The sequence below is a fragment of the Nicotiana attenuata genome, chromosome 5 (assembly GCF_001879085.1).
Source record: "Nicotiana attenuata strain UT chromosome 5, NIATTr2, whole genome shotgun sequence".
NCBI classification, from domain to species: domain Eukaryota; kingdom Viridiplantae; phylum Streptophyta; class Magnoliopsida; order Solanales; family Solanaceae; genus Nicotiana; species Nicotiana attenuata.
In genome coordinates this window covers 13,331,365-13,347,923 of record NC_031993.1, presented here as the reverse complement: position 1 = coordinate 13,347,923, position 16,559 = coordinate 13,331,365, and the positions used below count along the sequence as shown (strand labels likewise).

Below are 16,559 nucleotides of genomic sequence, written 5' to 3'. Positions count from 1 at the left end.
TGTGAATGGAAAATGGTGGGAAAAGAAATGGAGGGATGACCCGCGATCCGGTCCGGTCTAGCCCGTTTTTCTTTCCCAGATTAATTTAAATTCGTTTTAAATTTCCCGCAAAAATTTCCAACAACCATGACTGTTCTGAAAGGTTGCAAACCTCTTCAGAGGGTCACACCTGTTCCAACAGCCATGACTGTTCTGAAAGGTTGCAAACCTCTTCGGAGGGTCACGCCTGTTCCAACAGTCATGACTATTCTGAAAGGTTGCAAACCTCTTCAGAAACATCACCAAGTTGGCTATAAATAGACCTTCAAATCCCAGAATATTTACTTACGAATTTTTCTTCTTCTTCTTCTTCTTCTGCACAAAATATTCCAGTGTGTTTTACGACCATCGAGTGGTTCGCCGATCACCAGAGTTTTAGGTACCGATACACTGGTGAGTTAAATCGTTCTATCCTGGGAGGATATATTCCATAACCTCGGGTACTTGAGGGGAATAATTTCCTTAAGGACACACTGTGTATTCAATGGACTCGATTTGTTCCTTCAACGTTTCAAAAATTATTTTGAAGTTCGAATATTATTTTTCAGAATTGTTTACTAACTTTCTATTTTATTTTTCAGAAAGATTACTGTTTTATTTACATACAGCAATACAGATAAATAACAATAAGTGGGATAAGATTTTGGATTATGTTTATACCTTGTTTGGTTAGAGGTACAAATTTATCCAAGGATAAACTTATACCTCCAACCAAACAAGGTACAAATTTAATCCCAACTCTTATCCCACCTAATACCTCATACCAAACGACCACTTACACCTAAAGTGTGGAGTCTAGGTATTCAAAAGAAAAAGAAGGCAAGAAAATACACAATTAAAGATAATTAGTATAAATTTATGTGTGTTGTGTTTTTGTGTACACTTCCTCCATTTCAATTGAAATTAGTTTATGGATACACACGTTACATGTGGATCTCATGCTTACAAGTACAAGCATTTTAAAAGTGATAAATAATATTAAAATATTTGTGAGTTACACAATATGTAAAAGAAAGATGCAAGCTCAAACTAATCAGTGATGTGTCTATTCGATCGATATTGTTATCACTGCACAACAAAATTAGATTAGAAATTTCTATTAAATTAATTTGAACGAATACTTTTCATTTTCAATGATGAAATTAAAGTTGAATTCTCGTGACCTCTAAATTAAGTTAGGATATATCCTTTAACTTCATAGGATTGTATTGATGATGGTTGGAGTTCTAAAAAATAAACATAAGCCTGCATTATCGAAGTTGTAGCATGTCGGATTCTCCAAATTCTGCTTAGACTTTATACTCTCTTTTTGTTCCTTTCTCTTTTCGAACACAATAAAATTTTCGATGAGCCATCGTCAAGAGGATCTTAATTCAAATTAGATAGTCCAAAATGCTTTGAAATTCTGACCGTCAATAATAATCGTGTCGGATCATAGATACTTACACATTCTATGTTTGTGTTTTGTATTAATCTTCGTCGTTCTGCATTTACTTCACAATTGTGTTCATGCATTTGGTCATGTCATTAAAAATTCGAAGGCTTATGCACTGCAACATGATTTAGACTATAAAGGCTATCCCAATCATATTTGAGGAAAAAACTAAAATCTCATATTTAAGGAGAAGCAAAATAAATAATATTATAAAAATCTAACAAGGCTAATGACATCAAATCTAACCTTGAGAATTATCCTACGTGAACCGATAGATTTCTTCACCAACCAATGGCGTGTAGACTAATGACTATAATTGATGAAATATTATAAAATTATAGCAATATACACCAAGAAATATAGATAAAACTTTTTTTCTATCAAATTGTATTCAAGTCTATCTTATTGATGTCTTTTGTAGAATCAGAAACACCGTATATATAGTGTACAATTTACTTGAGAGCTGCAAGATATTAAATTAGTGTAATAAACATATTCACGTGTAATCCAAAATCATGGATGAGTTGTTGGACATTCACAAATTCAATGTATTCAGAACGCTCTCACTTGAATGTCCATAGATAATGCGCCTCGCTAAAACCTTACTAGAAAAAATCTGGTAGGAAAAAGCCTAGTGAAGAAAAAAGAGTACACATATCTTGTAATACGCATTGAGTGCTGCCTCGTTAAATACCTTACCAGAAAAACCCAATTGGGACAAAATCTTGGTTAATAAAAAAAGAGTACAACGCGTATTATACTCCCACTGATGAAATCTTTATTTGATATCTCGGAGACGACGCATTCCAATCTTCTGTCTCAACTTCTCAAATGTTGATGTTGGCAATGCCTTAGTGAATAAATCTGCTAGATTGTCACTTGAACGGATTTGTTGAACATCTATCTCATCATTTTGCTGGAGATCGTGTGTCAAAAAAAAAAACTTTGGTGAAATATGCTTTGTTCTGTCTCCTTTGATATATCCTCCTTTAAGTTGAGCTATGCAAGCAGCATTATCTTCATACAATATCGTTAGAATCTTCGTTTTTAAAGAAAGACCACACAGTTGTTGAATGTGTTGAATCACTGATCTCAACCATACACACTCTCGACTAGCCTCATGAATAACTATTATCTTTGCATGATCGGAAGATGTAGCAACTAAAGTTTATTTTGTTGAACGGCATGAAATAATTGCACCCCCACAAGTAAATAAATAGCCTGTTTGAGATCGGGCTTTATGTGGATCGGACAAATAACATGCATCTGCATAACCAGTTATTTGTGAATCGGATTCATAAAAATAAAATAATCCTATATCAATAGTCTCTTGGAGGTATTTAGAAATATGCTTAACACCATTCCAGTGTCTTGTTGTTAGGAAGGAACTAAATCTTACTATTAAACTTACTGCAAAAGTTATATCCGGTCGAGTATTTTTGCAAGATACATTAGTGCCCTAATTGCACTAAGATATGGAGTTTCATCACCAAGAAGCTCTCCATCATTTTCATGAGGTCGAAAGGGATCTTTATTTATATCAGGCGATCTCACAACTATCGGGATACTCAATAGATGTGCTTTATACATATAAAAACGCGTTAGGATCTTCTCGGTATAAGTTGATTGATGGACAAAAATTTCGTCTTTCATATGCTCAGTTTGTAGATCAAGACAAAATTTTATCTTTCCAAGATCTTTCATTTCAAACGATTTCTTCAAACAGTTTACTGCTTTTGGAAGCTCCCCGGTAGTTCCTATGATATTTAGATCATCAACATACACATCGATTATAACAAATTCTGATCGAAACCTTTTTATAAAGACACAAGGACAAATTAGATCATTCTTATACTCTTCTTTCAGCAAGTACTCACTCAAGCGATTATACCACATCCGTCTTGATTGTTTCAATCCATATAAGGATTTTTGAAGCTTTATTGAATAAGTTTCCTGTAAACCTTTATAAGCTTCAGGAATTTTCATATAAATTTTGTTGGCTAATGTGCCATATAAATAGGCTGTGCCAACATCCATCACACGCATATCAAGTTTTTTATGGAATGCCAGATTAATACGCGAAGGTGATCGCATCCACCACGGGAGAAAATGTCTCCATATAATCAATGCCAGGCCTTTGCGAAAATCCTTGTGCCACAAGTCGTGCTTTATATCTAACGACTTAATTTTTATTATTTCGTTTTCGCACAAAAACCCATTTATATCCCACTGGCTTTATTCCTTTAAGTGTTCGAGCTATACATTCGAATACTTCACGTTTTTCAAATGAAGTTATTTCTACCTGGATAGCATCTTTCCATTTTGGCAAATCATTTATCTGTCTATCATCCATCGCAAATCTTGGTTCAAGATCCTCATCTTGTTACATTATTTCAACGGCAACATTATAAGCAAAAATATTATCGATAATAATATTATTTCGGTTCCACATTTTTTCCGTAGAGACATAACTTATTAAGATCTCTTCATTCTTATTATTTTCAGGTACCTGGACCTCCCCTGAGGTCTTATCATTTGCTATGTCACATGACTCTTTTTTAGAAATTGCCTCCATATTATGATCCCCTACATTATTTACTCCTTTTTTGGGAGGAGATTTTTATTTTTGGAACCCATTGGTCTACCACGTTTCAAGCATGCTTAGAATCATTTGAATTTTTAGATTGTCCAGCCGTGACATCAATTCGAATTGGAGCATTAGCAGTTGGAATATGTGACTTAGTCACCATTGGTAGGTCAGTGAATGCATCTGGCAGTTGATTTGCAATATTTTGTAAATAAATTATCCTTTGAACCTCGTGTTCACATTGATTTGTTCGAGGATCTAAATGACATAGTGATAATGATTCCAATTTATCTTGTCAAGACCCAAAACTACCATGTCGCGATGGCGCCTATCGTAAAACTAGGCAAGTCGACTCTTATACCAAAACAACTCGATATTTCAATTTAAAAATTTCTTTTAGCTATTTAATAAATAAAACTTCATAAGATAAGTCTGAATAACAAAGTGCGGAAAGAAAAGCCCGACATCGGGGTGTCACTAGTCATGAGCATCTACTAAGAACTGGGCGATAAACTAAGACTAATACAGTCTAGAAAACAACTAATAACATCTAAAGGAAAATAGGGGGAGAAGAGCAGTGTTGCGATCGCCATGCAGCTACCTTGCTAACTCCACGGATCCGCGACGGATGAAAGTCAACAATCGCTAGCATGTCCAGCAACCCCTAGATCTGCACACAAGGTGCAGGGAATAATGTGAGTACGCCAATTCAGTAAGTAATAAAGGTAAATAAAGACTAAACAGTGGGAAACACATAAAAGCCACATCATGAAATCTCAGTAAGTGCCACATGCTTTCAAATCAGTAGTGAGTCAAATCATCTCGTTTAAAATCCAGTTTTCGGTAAAAATCGTTTGAAGATATTTTTCAACAGAGGCTCAATGCAAATGAGAGTAAAAATGATGAAAATCATAAACAACCCCTTGGGCAAACATCGCTCGTATACAGCCCCTCGGGCAACATAAATCATAAACCGCCCCTTGTGAGCATGTGATTTTTGCCTCGCTTGAATTACTCCTATAGAATTCTTAAAACTAGGATTTTTTCTTTTATTATTTGAATTCTAGGATTTAATTGTTTAATTTTGTGTGCATTTTTTCATCTGTGTGTGCATGATAATTCATAAAAATACAAAAAATGGCATGAGCATTTAGGATTTAATTTTACATTTTTTTAGACTAATTAGTAATTAGGCTTTTACAAAAATAAAAAATCATAAAGAAACCTTGGTTTATTTTGTTTGATTTTAATTTTGGTCTTAGGTTTGTTAATTTATTTTACATTGATTTTAGACTAATTATAGCTTAATTAGGTGGTTTGAATTAATTGTGGTTTGAAATAAATAATTGAAATGAAAAAAAAAAAAAAAAGCTGGACTGTTACGTTTTTGGGCCAGTATTTAAACAAATTACCAGCCCAAGCATTTAACCCCTTTCAAATACCCGGTTAAAACACCCCAAACCCGGCCCAAAACCCGCCTTAGTCCGGTCCAGCCTTTTTTTAAATAAAAACAACGTCGTTTTGACTACGTGAGATCTGAGCCGTCGAGGTTACATGATCCAACGGCTCAGAAGCTGGGGTCCATAAGTATAAAATTATCCGAACATCCCCCCCTAGACCTCACTCATCTCCCTCACAACCCCTCTCTTCAAACCCTAAACGACCGCCGCCCAGAGACTCTCTCACCACCGGTGGCGGCGCCACCATAAACCGGCCTCAAATTAACGCCAATGGACCACCAGGCCTCCCTCATCCCAAATCCACACTCCACTCCTCTCAAATCACCCCAGACATCCTCGAATTTTAAATCAAAGAAACAAAACTCTAATCCATTCTCCCCTTCTGCTTTCTAATGGTTTCAAGGCTCGATTCGAGCCAAAAACTATGCCAGTCAATTGTTCTCAGTAAGAACAATTGATTAGTGTCATTTTTTGTTCATTTCGAAGCTCACCGGATTCAGGCCAAGTCGACACTGTCCAACTAAGTTCGTCGCCTTTGTCGATTGCTTAAGGTTACACCAGTACTTTTCTTCCTTTATTCTTTTCTTCGTTTTGCTTCTTGTTTCTTTGTTTCTTGTATTTCGTGTGTTTGAATCAGTGATAGTTAATTAGAATCAGCAATTTTAGTTTGTTCAAGTTTGATTAGGATTAATATATTACTGAATTTGTTTGTGATTGAGTTTGATTTTTTTGTTGTTTGGGATTATATAGTTTCAGTAGGAAATTTTACTAAAGGGCTTGACGAAACAACTTTCTTGGTCTCTAATTTTTTTTTTAGGCTTGGGCTGTTAGTATACAGACTCATGGGCTTGGTTTAGGGCTTGGGGCAATTTGATTCACATTGGCTTGGTTTCGGGGGTAAATATTGGGGTCTTAAAGGTTAGTTTAGGAACTCTAGGTTAGGGAATCTTGCAGTAACAGGAATAGGAAGCCCCTAGAAGCTTCTAGTGTGGGGTTTTAATTTGAATTTCAGGTTGTGGGTAGTATAACTTGGAAAACAAGTCAGAATCCTAGGGACTTTTAAGCAAAAAGCATAAATCAAAAAGGACCTAAGGGGCAAACAAAAAAGGAGCAGGGCTGCCCTAATTGCTTGCCTATAAAGGCATACCATTCTTGCCTTGCAAGTCAGATTTTAGAGCCAAAAGATTTTCAGAGATTGGAGAGCCTAGTTTTTGGAGAGCCTAAAGTTTGAGGGATCAAAATTCTGAGAGATTGAAGAGCTTACAAATTCTAAGAGCTTAAAATAGCAGAAAATTCTACAAAAAATACTGTTCTATTGAGGTCTTTTGAGGTTTTGATCTTCCAAACAATTCCTGAATAGCAGAAGCCAAAAATGAGTTGAATCGGTTGGGTATTGGGTTGTTTTGGTTCAGTTTGGGTTGGATCTTTGATAATTGGTTTCTATTGACATTGCTTGGTTTCAAATTTGATTCAATTGGATTTCTCTCGATCATTTCTGGGCGATTTTGCTGCTGAAATACTGTCCCTGCTACTGCTGTTACTGAATTTGCTGCCTCTTACCTCTTCGTTGTTTCCTTCTCATTCCCAGGTATTCTCCTAGCTCAAGTTGAGGATCAGTTGTTGAATATGTAATGGATTTGAAATGGATTGAATGAAGGATGCTTCAAATTGATCTTCCTGTTATTTTACTGTAGTTTACATCTCATACTTAGCATTATAATAGGCAGTGTGTAGGCTTATTCTTCCTGAAACTTGTGTGCAAAAGAGATTCTTATAATAAGTTTGTTTTATGTGTATTAATAAACTGGACTGTTGAACTATATCATATCCTATTCGTTTGTTTCAGATCCAGTAGTGTAGATTAGTTTGCAATTCATGTTTAGCTTAAATATTAATAAACTGGACTGTTGAACTATATCATGTCCTATCCGTTATGTGTAAACTTTCAAATATCTTCAAGGTCTATTATCATGTTTCAACAGTTAGTTTGAATATTGTGTGAACCTGATAGTGACTGTAGGATTTTGTTAGTTCTAATTCCATGTTTCGAACTGTTGTTTTGGGGAGTGAAAATTCAGAAATGAGTGTGTTGGTTCATCAACATACATATGATTTGAATATGAGCGTGAAGTTTGGATTTAAAATCAGCATACGTTTGATTTGAATGGAGTTGAATTGTTCATTTTCGGATTGTTAAAATATATAATTGGCTCTATTGTTAAGTTCAATTAGGATTTAAAATCAGTGTTTTGGGATCCAAACTAAAGACCATACTCTTACTAAATATATTTGTTTGATTTGGGCTCATTTTTGGGCCAAAGCCGAACAATTTTGTTTTGAATAAGATTTGGGCCTCAATTTTGCTTATGTACTGCCCAACTTCAGCATTAGTTCACCCGGCCTTGGGCTTCATGTATGGAGCCCGTTTGTGATTGTTGTTTGTTGAACAAGCAGCTAGGTTAAGGACAAGTCATATTAGAAAAAATATAAAATAGGTTATGGCCCAATCCCTTGTGCAGAATTTTTATTAGACAGTAGATTCAATTTTCGGGCATTGAACTCAATAGTCCATGGCCCTTCAAGCCTTAGTCTAGTATCCTTTAAAAAATGAAATCGAGGTGCGTCGCGCCAAACAAAAATCATAAATTGCGTGCCCCCCCTTTAAATACTTCCAGTAAAATACTTAGAACTCGGGACGTGCCATTTAGCGATTTTTCATGGCCTCCCGCAAAGTTATCAACACGTTAGTTGCTTTAGGTGCGCATTTTAATAATATACTTTCCTAAACTCGGGTGCACATTTATGTGACTCAAATCCAAATCTCAACGGAGTCGGAATGTGTCAAAAATCGCGGGTGCATTTATGTGACGTGGTTCGAGACGCGTTTTCACGACGTTGCAATTCTCTTTAAAAATAATAATAAAAGCGGTTTAAATTTAAAAAGCACATAAGTTAAAACATGTATTAAAATCAAATTTTTAGCCAATTATAATAATTTAAGCGACCGTGCTAGAACCACGGGATCCGGGGGTGCCTAACACCTTCCCTCGGGTCAACAGAATTCCTTATTCAAAATTTTTGGTTCGCAGACTCCAAATGGGAAGTCGAAATTTTCCTCGATCTGGGATTCAAGTTAAACCGGTGACTTGGGACACCAAAAGCCAATCCTATCCCAAGTGGCGACTCTAAAAATAAATAAATAATCCCATTTCAAATAATGTCACTTTAAATGGAAAAACTCCCTTATACATTATCCTTCGGGGTAGGTGTGTAAAAAAGGAGGTGTGACACCCCTCGGGCATAACATCACTCAGAATCAGCCCCTCGGGCAAGCCTTACAATCAGTCACATACAACCCCTTGGGCATATCACATATCACTCACTCGGGGTACCCGCGCTCACTGGGGGTGTGCAGACTCCGGATGGGCTCCTACAACCCAAGCGCTATAACAAGCTACCTCATAATCAATAATCAGTAACAACATGCTGCGACGCGCAGCCCGATCCCATAATATTCTCACAAGAACAGGCCCTCGGCCTCACTCAGTCATAAACCTCTCAAGCCCCTCGGGCTATCAGTAAAAATCAGGGTGCTCAACCCAAAATAATATTTTATATGCATCAAAATAGTGTAATAAAGACTGAGTTATAAAATCAGTAAACATAGCATGACTGAGTATAGATTTTCAATCAAAACAGTGAGAGGATAATAAGAAAAGGCCACTAAGAGTCCAAACAGCTTTGGCACAAGGCCCAAATATGCCATTCAGCCCAGTTTGTAGAAGTTCTTTCTAAAACACATATGTATCATATAGTTTTCAGTCAAATACGCAACTTTATAGTTGCTACGGGATGGACCAAGTCACAATACCCAATGGTGCACGCCCACACGCTCGTCACCTAGCATGTTCGTCACCTCAAAGAAGTACAACGATGTGAAATCAGGGGTTTCATACCCTCGGGACTAGATTTACAATTATTACTTACCTCAAACCGGTAAAATCCCTACTCCGCGATGCCCTTGCCTCTGGAATCGGCCTCCAAACATCCCCAGTATAACCAAAAATAATACAATGCAATCAATACAGGCCAAGGAACCAATTCCATACGAAAAACTATCAATTTAGGCCAAAATCCCGAAATTCACCCAAACCCGGCCCCCGGGCTCACGTCTCGAAATCCGACAAAAATCACAAAACTAGAAAGCTCTTTCACTCACGAGTCTATCCATACCAAATTCATCAAACTCTGATATCAAATGGTCTCTCAAATCCCCAAATCAAACTCTCCAATTATCAAGCCCTAACCCCCTCAATTTCATCCCTAATTTCTACTGATTTCATGCTTAAAAAGCTGAAAATTACCATAATCACAACTATTAAGCTCAAATACTTACCCCAATGTAAACCCCCTTTGATTCCCTCTTCAAAACTCTCCAAAAAGCTCCAAGTCCGAATGAAAATGGTGCAAAATAACCCAAAATTCGCGAAGGGTTCAATTTATACCTTCTACCCAGGCATTTCCGCACATGCGGCCCTTTTCTCGCACCTGCACAGCCGGTTCTGCGCCCAAGAGTCCGCATCTGTGGAAATCACTTACTCCTCCAAAACCGCTTCTGTGGTCACCACACTGCACCTGCGGTCCAACCTCAGATTCCAAATCCCGCATCTACGGTTCTTTTCCGCATTTACGACCATCGCACCTGCAGTTCCCACTCCGTAAGTGCGGTTACATCAGAAGCAGCAACTTCGGCTGCACAATTCTATCTCCAAACCTTCTGTTAACCATCCGAATTCATCTTGTGGCCCTCGGGACCTCAACCGTAACTACCAACAAGTCACATATCAACATTCAAACTTAGTCGAACCTTCAGAACACTTAAAACAACATCAAAACACCAAATCACCCTCAGATTTAAGCCTAAGAACTTCTAAACTTCTGAATTTCGCAAACGATGCCGAAACTTATCAAACCTCGTCTGAATGACCTAAAATTTTGCACACATATCATAAATGACACTACGGACCTACTCCAATTTCCAGAATTCCATTCCGACCCCGATATTAAAATTTCCACTACCGACCGAGAATCGCCAAATTTTCAATTTCGCCAATTCAAGCCTAATTCTACCACGGACCTCAAAATCACATTCCAGACGCGCTCTCCAGTCCAAAATCACCTAACGAAACTAATCGAACCATCAGAATTCACATCCGAGATCGTTTACACATAAGTCAACATCCGATTGACTTTTCCAACCCAAACTTCTAAATATGAGACTAAGTGTCTCATTTCACACCGAAACCACTCCAGACCCGAACCAACCAACACGATTCGATGAAATACAACTGAGGAACACATAAGGAGGTAGAAATGTAGGAAACGGGGCTATAACTCAGGAAACGACCGGCCGGGTCGTTATATATCTCTTTTCCAACTGCTTATTTTTCCCCCATAATGTTGGGTATACTGATTCATCAATATGGCAATCAGCAAATCTTGCGGTAAACAAATCTCTAGTCATTGGTTCCAAATATTTTATAATAGAAGGAGATTCATACCCACATATATCCCCAATCTTCTTTGAGGACCCATCTTTGTGCGTTGTGGTGGAGCAATTAGAACATATACCGCACATCAAATATTCTAAGATGGGAAACATTTGGTTCCTGGCCAAAAACTAATTGTAATGGGGAGACTTTATGATAACTTGCAGGCATGATCCGCACAAGAGCTGTTGCATGCAAAATAGCATGACCCCATGCCGAAATGGGGAAGTTTTGTTCTCATAAGCATTGGCCTAGCAATTAATTGGAGGCGTTTGATCAATGACTCCGCTAGACCATTTTGAGTATGAACATGAGCAAATGGATGCTCAATTGTTATCCCAGTTGATATACAATAATCATTAAAGGCTTAGGACGTAAATTCACCAGCATTATCAAGACAAAGTATCTTAATTGCATAATCTGGAAACTGTGCTCTTAATCTTATTAATTGAGCCAGTAACCTCACAAAGGGCAAATTGCGAGTTGATAACAAGCACACATGTGACCATCTTGTAAATGCATCTATCAAAACCATATAATATTTGAATGGTCCACATGGAGGGTGTATGGGACCACATATATCACCTGTATACGTTCCAAAAATACAGAGGATTCAACTCCAACTTTAATTATTGATGGTCTAATAGTCAGTTTGCCTTGAGAACATGTGACGCAAGAGAATTTTTTAGTCTGAAGAATCTTCCGGTTCTTTAATGCATGGCCATGTGAATTCTCAATTATTTTGCGCATCATATTATAACCGCGATGGCCCAACCGATCATGCCAAATAATAAAATTATTAGTAAACCCTTTGTTTACTATGGCATGTGATTCGACTACACTAATACTAGTGTAGTATAATCCGGAGGAAAATGCGGGAAATTTTTCAACAACATGCTTCTTTTCCGCTTTTATTGTAGTAATATAAAGATATTCAACCTTTCCTTCATTGTTGGTCTCAACATGACAGGCATTTTGGTGAATATCTTTGAAACTCAACAAGTTTCGTTGAGACCTATTACAATATAATGCATCATTAACATCCAATATAGTTTCTCTTGGTAGTAATAACGTCGCTCTTCCAGAGCCCTCAATTAATTTGTACTACCACATATTGTTATGATATTGGCTTATTTCATAATTAAATAAGAGAAACATCTCTTATCTTTTAATATGGTGTGCATCGTAACACTATCAAGAAGGCATATTTCTTCTTTATTATTCATACAGCCAACTGAAGATTGGGAAGTTTTGATATTCTTCAAAAATAAAAGGAAAGAAAGAAAGAAAAATTCATCATAAGTAATACTGAAAAATTTAAGAGCAAAATAAACTATACTTAAGAAGTAAATAATGACAACATAAAACGTTTTATTCAAATATGAACTTCATTGAGAAAAATAATTATTTTTATAATTTTTCCCAGTAATAAGTCTTCAGTTGTGATGCTCTAAGAAGTCTCCAGCTTCTAGATGAGTAATATCTACGAGGCCTTCAAAAATATCATCTTTATAGGCAAGGTTTGCTTCAACTTTATCATGATTATTCATAGAGCCCGCCTCGACATCATTTGGAAAGGTCAAGTGAATTTCAACCTTATTTTGTTTCCCTTTTATGGAGGCTTGATTAGGTTTGACAAAATGTTCAGGCGTATCATAAATTCGTGCCCAATAGTTTTTCATACCACATCGGTGGCAAATATTACCTTTGCCTTTTGAAGGATTATTTTGAGAACCCTTATTGTTCGCTTATAACGACCACCACCATGGCGATTATTATTTCGCCCCTTGCCACGCCCACGTATATTTATATGACCACGATAATTATTTTGTCTTCTTTCAGACCTTGGATCTATCGCTACCAGATTCGCTTCTGGAAATGGAGCTGATCCAGTGGGGCGGGCTTCATGGTTTTTCTTTAAAAGGGCATTATGTTGTTCAGCCACCAAAAGACATGAAATTAACTCAGAATATTTCTTAAAGCCCTTTTCACGGTATTGCTGCTGTAACACCATGTTTGAGGCATGAAAAGTGGAAAGAGTCTTTTCCAACATGTCCTCATCATTCATAGGTTCCCCACATAATTTTAGTTGGAAAATTATTCTATATACAACAGGATTATATTCACTTATGGTCTTATAATCTTGTAGTCGTAAGTGCATCCACTCACGACGAGCTCTTGGCAATACCGTGGCCTTTAGCTGGTCATATCGTTCCTTCAAACCAGTCCATAATTGAAATGGATCTTTCAAGGTTAAATATTCACGTTTTAACCCTTCATCGAGATGATGGCCAAGCAAAATCATGGCTTTCGCCTTATCCTGACTTGATGCTTCATTTCCTTCTTTAATAGTGTCACCAAGGCCTTTAGCGTCAAGGTGATTTTCAGCATCAAGTACCCATGGCAAATAGTTATTCCGAGAGATGTCAAGTGCCACAAATTCAAGTTCTGACGAATTTGACATAGTGAAAACTAGCATAGAAAATAAGCAAATTAGAATGATATGAATTATTATCAATGAAAAAAAATCAATGCAGAATATAATCGTGTATTAACATTCTCTATATAATTTAGAACAAACAATCGTGTGTAGTGCGATGATGAATTAGTGCTTAATATTACACACAAGAACTTTAGACATGTAAGTATATTTTATGAGAATAAATAAGTTGAAATAATCTCATTAATAGGTACTAGTATATTTTGTTCTACTTAGAAGACGTTTCAATAAGTTATGTAGGCATAAAACTAGATGATATCAATTCTGCCAAGTTTCAACATTGAATACGATTCATTTAATAGTTAAGTCATTAATTTTAAAGTCATTAGTTAGTTTGTACACTTAGGTGATAAATTCATTGAGGGAGAAATTCAAAAATAGCCAGATTTACAAGTGGTCGTTCAAATAGCCCAATTTCAAAAGTAATCAAAATTTAGCCACTTTTCATGTAAAGATAAATCTGATAAAAAACACTGTTCAAAACCCGAAAAATACGCCAGTATATTATGCTGGAGTTCCAGCATAAGTATACTTGAACTCCGGCATACTTATCCTNATGTAAAGACTAATACTCGATAAAAACACTGTTACAAACCCGAAAAATACGCCAGTATATTATGCTGGAACTCCAGCATAATATGATGGAGTTCCAGCATAAGTACACTAGAACTCCAGCATAATATACTGGAGTTCCAGCAAAGTATACCGGTCCAGTTTAATATGCTGGAAGTTCATACACAAGTGCTCGAATCTCCGGTATATTATGCTGGAACTTTTCGTGTGTTGGAGTTCCAGCATAATATGCTGGAAGTTCATACACAGGTGCACCGAACTCCAGTATATTATGCTGGAACGGTCTCTGTTGCAGCAAAATAGTGGCTATTTTTCATTGATTTGGTAAACGCTGGCTATTTTCGAATGACCAGTCCGAAAACTGGCTAGACCGTGCTATTTTTACATTCATTGAAGATACGTTTAAACCTTTTGAAAATTTCGCAAGAATTCCTTCTAAATGCCTATTCTGTCATTACATTTGGATGTGGGATTAATTAGTCTAATCATTGTAATTAAATTTAAGACTTATCTATTTATGTGCAGGTTTAAACTTCTTCGTAAATTATATAATAAAATAACAACTTAACCAAAGCTTATTGTTTTCATACTAAGGCAATTATTATAATCATATTCAAAACAAGTTATGCATATGGTAATAAAATTGCAAGTTAAAGAAGATCCTAATAGAAACGTTATAAACATAAGAATGTATACCTGAATCGGAAAGAAATTAACTACCTCTTTTTGGAAGAAGATAAAAGTCGACTGAAACAGATAACCTCAATTGGTTAGAACTTTGTGCTGATAACGTATAATAAAATTATAGCAATATAAGCCAAGAAATATAGATAAAAATTTTCTTCTATCAAGTTGTACTCAAGTCTATCTTATTGATGTCTTTTGTCGAATCAGAAACACTATATATATAGTGTACAATTTACTTGAGAGTCACAAAATATTAAATGAGTGTAATAATATTCATGTATAATCCAAAATGGTTTATGGAAGAGTTGTTGGACATTCACAAATTCAATGTATTCATAACATGAAAAAAATACTTAAAAATGAAAAGGAATAGTAAGATTAAGAGTCTGTTTGGCCAAGCTTCTGGGAGGCCAAATACTTTTTTAGTTAAAAAGTACTTTTTCAGAAAATTTGAGGTGTTTGGCCAAGACGAAAAAAATACTTTTGAGCAGCAACATAAATAATTTTTCTGCTTTTTGGGAGAAGCTACAAATAAGCAGAAGCAGAAAATTAATATGTTCAAGTAAAAAGTAACCTTATAATAAATTGATATTTTAAAATGGTACCTTCCAGTAAGCAGGTCTCTTTTAAATTATTCAATTTAATATTTTTTTCTTTTCCTTTTTATTTCTACCATACATTTCTTTTCTTTTTTATTCAATCATATTTTTATTCTCTTTCTCCTGTTCCTAAGAGTAGATTTTTAATTTATATTAAATAATATATATATAAATTATCACATAAATAATAAGTAATACTAGATACTCTATGTTATTATGTTGGAATAACTATATTTTATACTGATCAGAGTTTTAAATTTATATTTTTACTTTATGTTTTATATTTTAATTAATTATTTTATAAGAAATATTTAGATTCATTTTTTTAAAAAAATAATACTAATTGCAAACTGAACATTTACCATTATTTTTCGTAATTTGATACTTAAAAGTATTTTTTGAAAATTGACCAAACACAATGCACTTGCAAAAAGCACTACTCGAATGAAATGGTCAAACACAAACTACTATTTTACAAAAATACTTTTTTCGAAAGAAGTTATTTTTGACAACTTGGCCAAACATGTTGTAAGTCCCAAATAAACTATTCATCTTTTCAATAACCAAACTGTTAAGTATGCATCCCAAAAAATTCAATATGCACATACAAAAGATACCACATAAATTGTACATAAAGAAGAAAAAAAAACTCTATATGTTAAATGAATCTAGGGTTTTGATCATCTAGAAGAGTTAATCTAAATACTAAATCTTGATCATCCATCTCAAAAGGAAAAAAATTGCAGAAATATAACATATTTTGGGATTGTCTTTAATTATTGATTCATGCTTGCCCATGAGCAGTACTTCAAAGTCAAAAGTTAAAAGTATTACGCATGGGACAAGCGAAGGGCAATACTTATAAGAGTTGAAGTTTTGCCCATGAGTAAAGCGGAGAAAACACTCAAGACCACCCACTTTTGAACTCTATTTGTGTACTTCACGCCTCAAAAGTTGCTATTTTTTTCGATTTCCCCCAAAAAGATGATGGGATCTTCACAAAAATAGCCACTCGAATTTACAGTTTACTTTTTTACCTTTTTAGTTAGTATACATAAATTATATACGATCATACATATACGATACATAGATCACATATATATTATATATTCATCAATTATTTTAAGTTT

At 35.5% G+C, this 16,559-nt stretch overlaps 1 protein-coding gene across 1 annotated transcript; it reads right to left on the bottom strand.

The window, feature by feature from the left end:
* On the bottom strand, nucleotides 12,749–13,534 carry LOC109225983. Its single transcript, XM_019390788.1, has one exon. It carries the CDS (start codon nucleotides 13,532–13,534, stop codon nucleotides 12,749–12,751), a length of 786 nt encoding a protein of 261 aa, XP_019246333.1.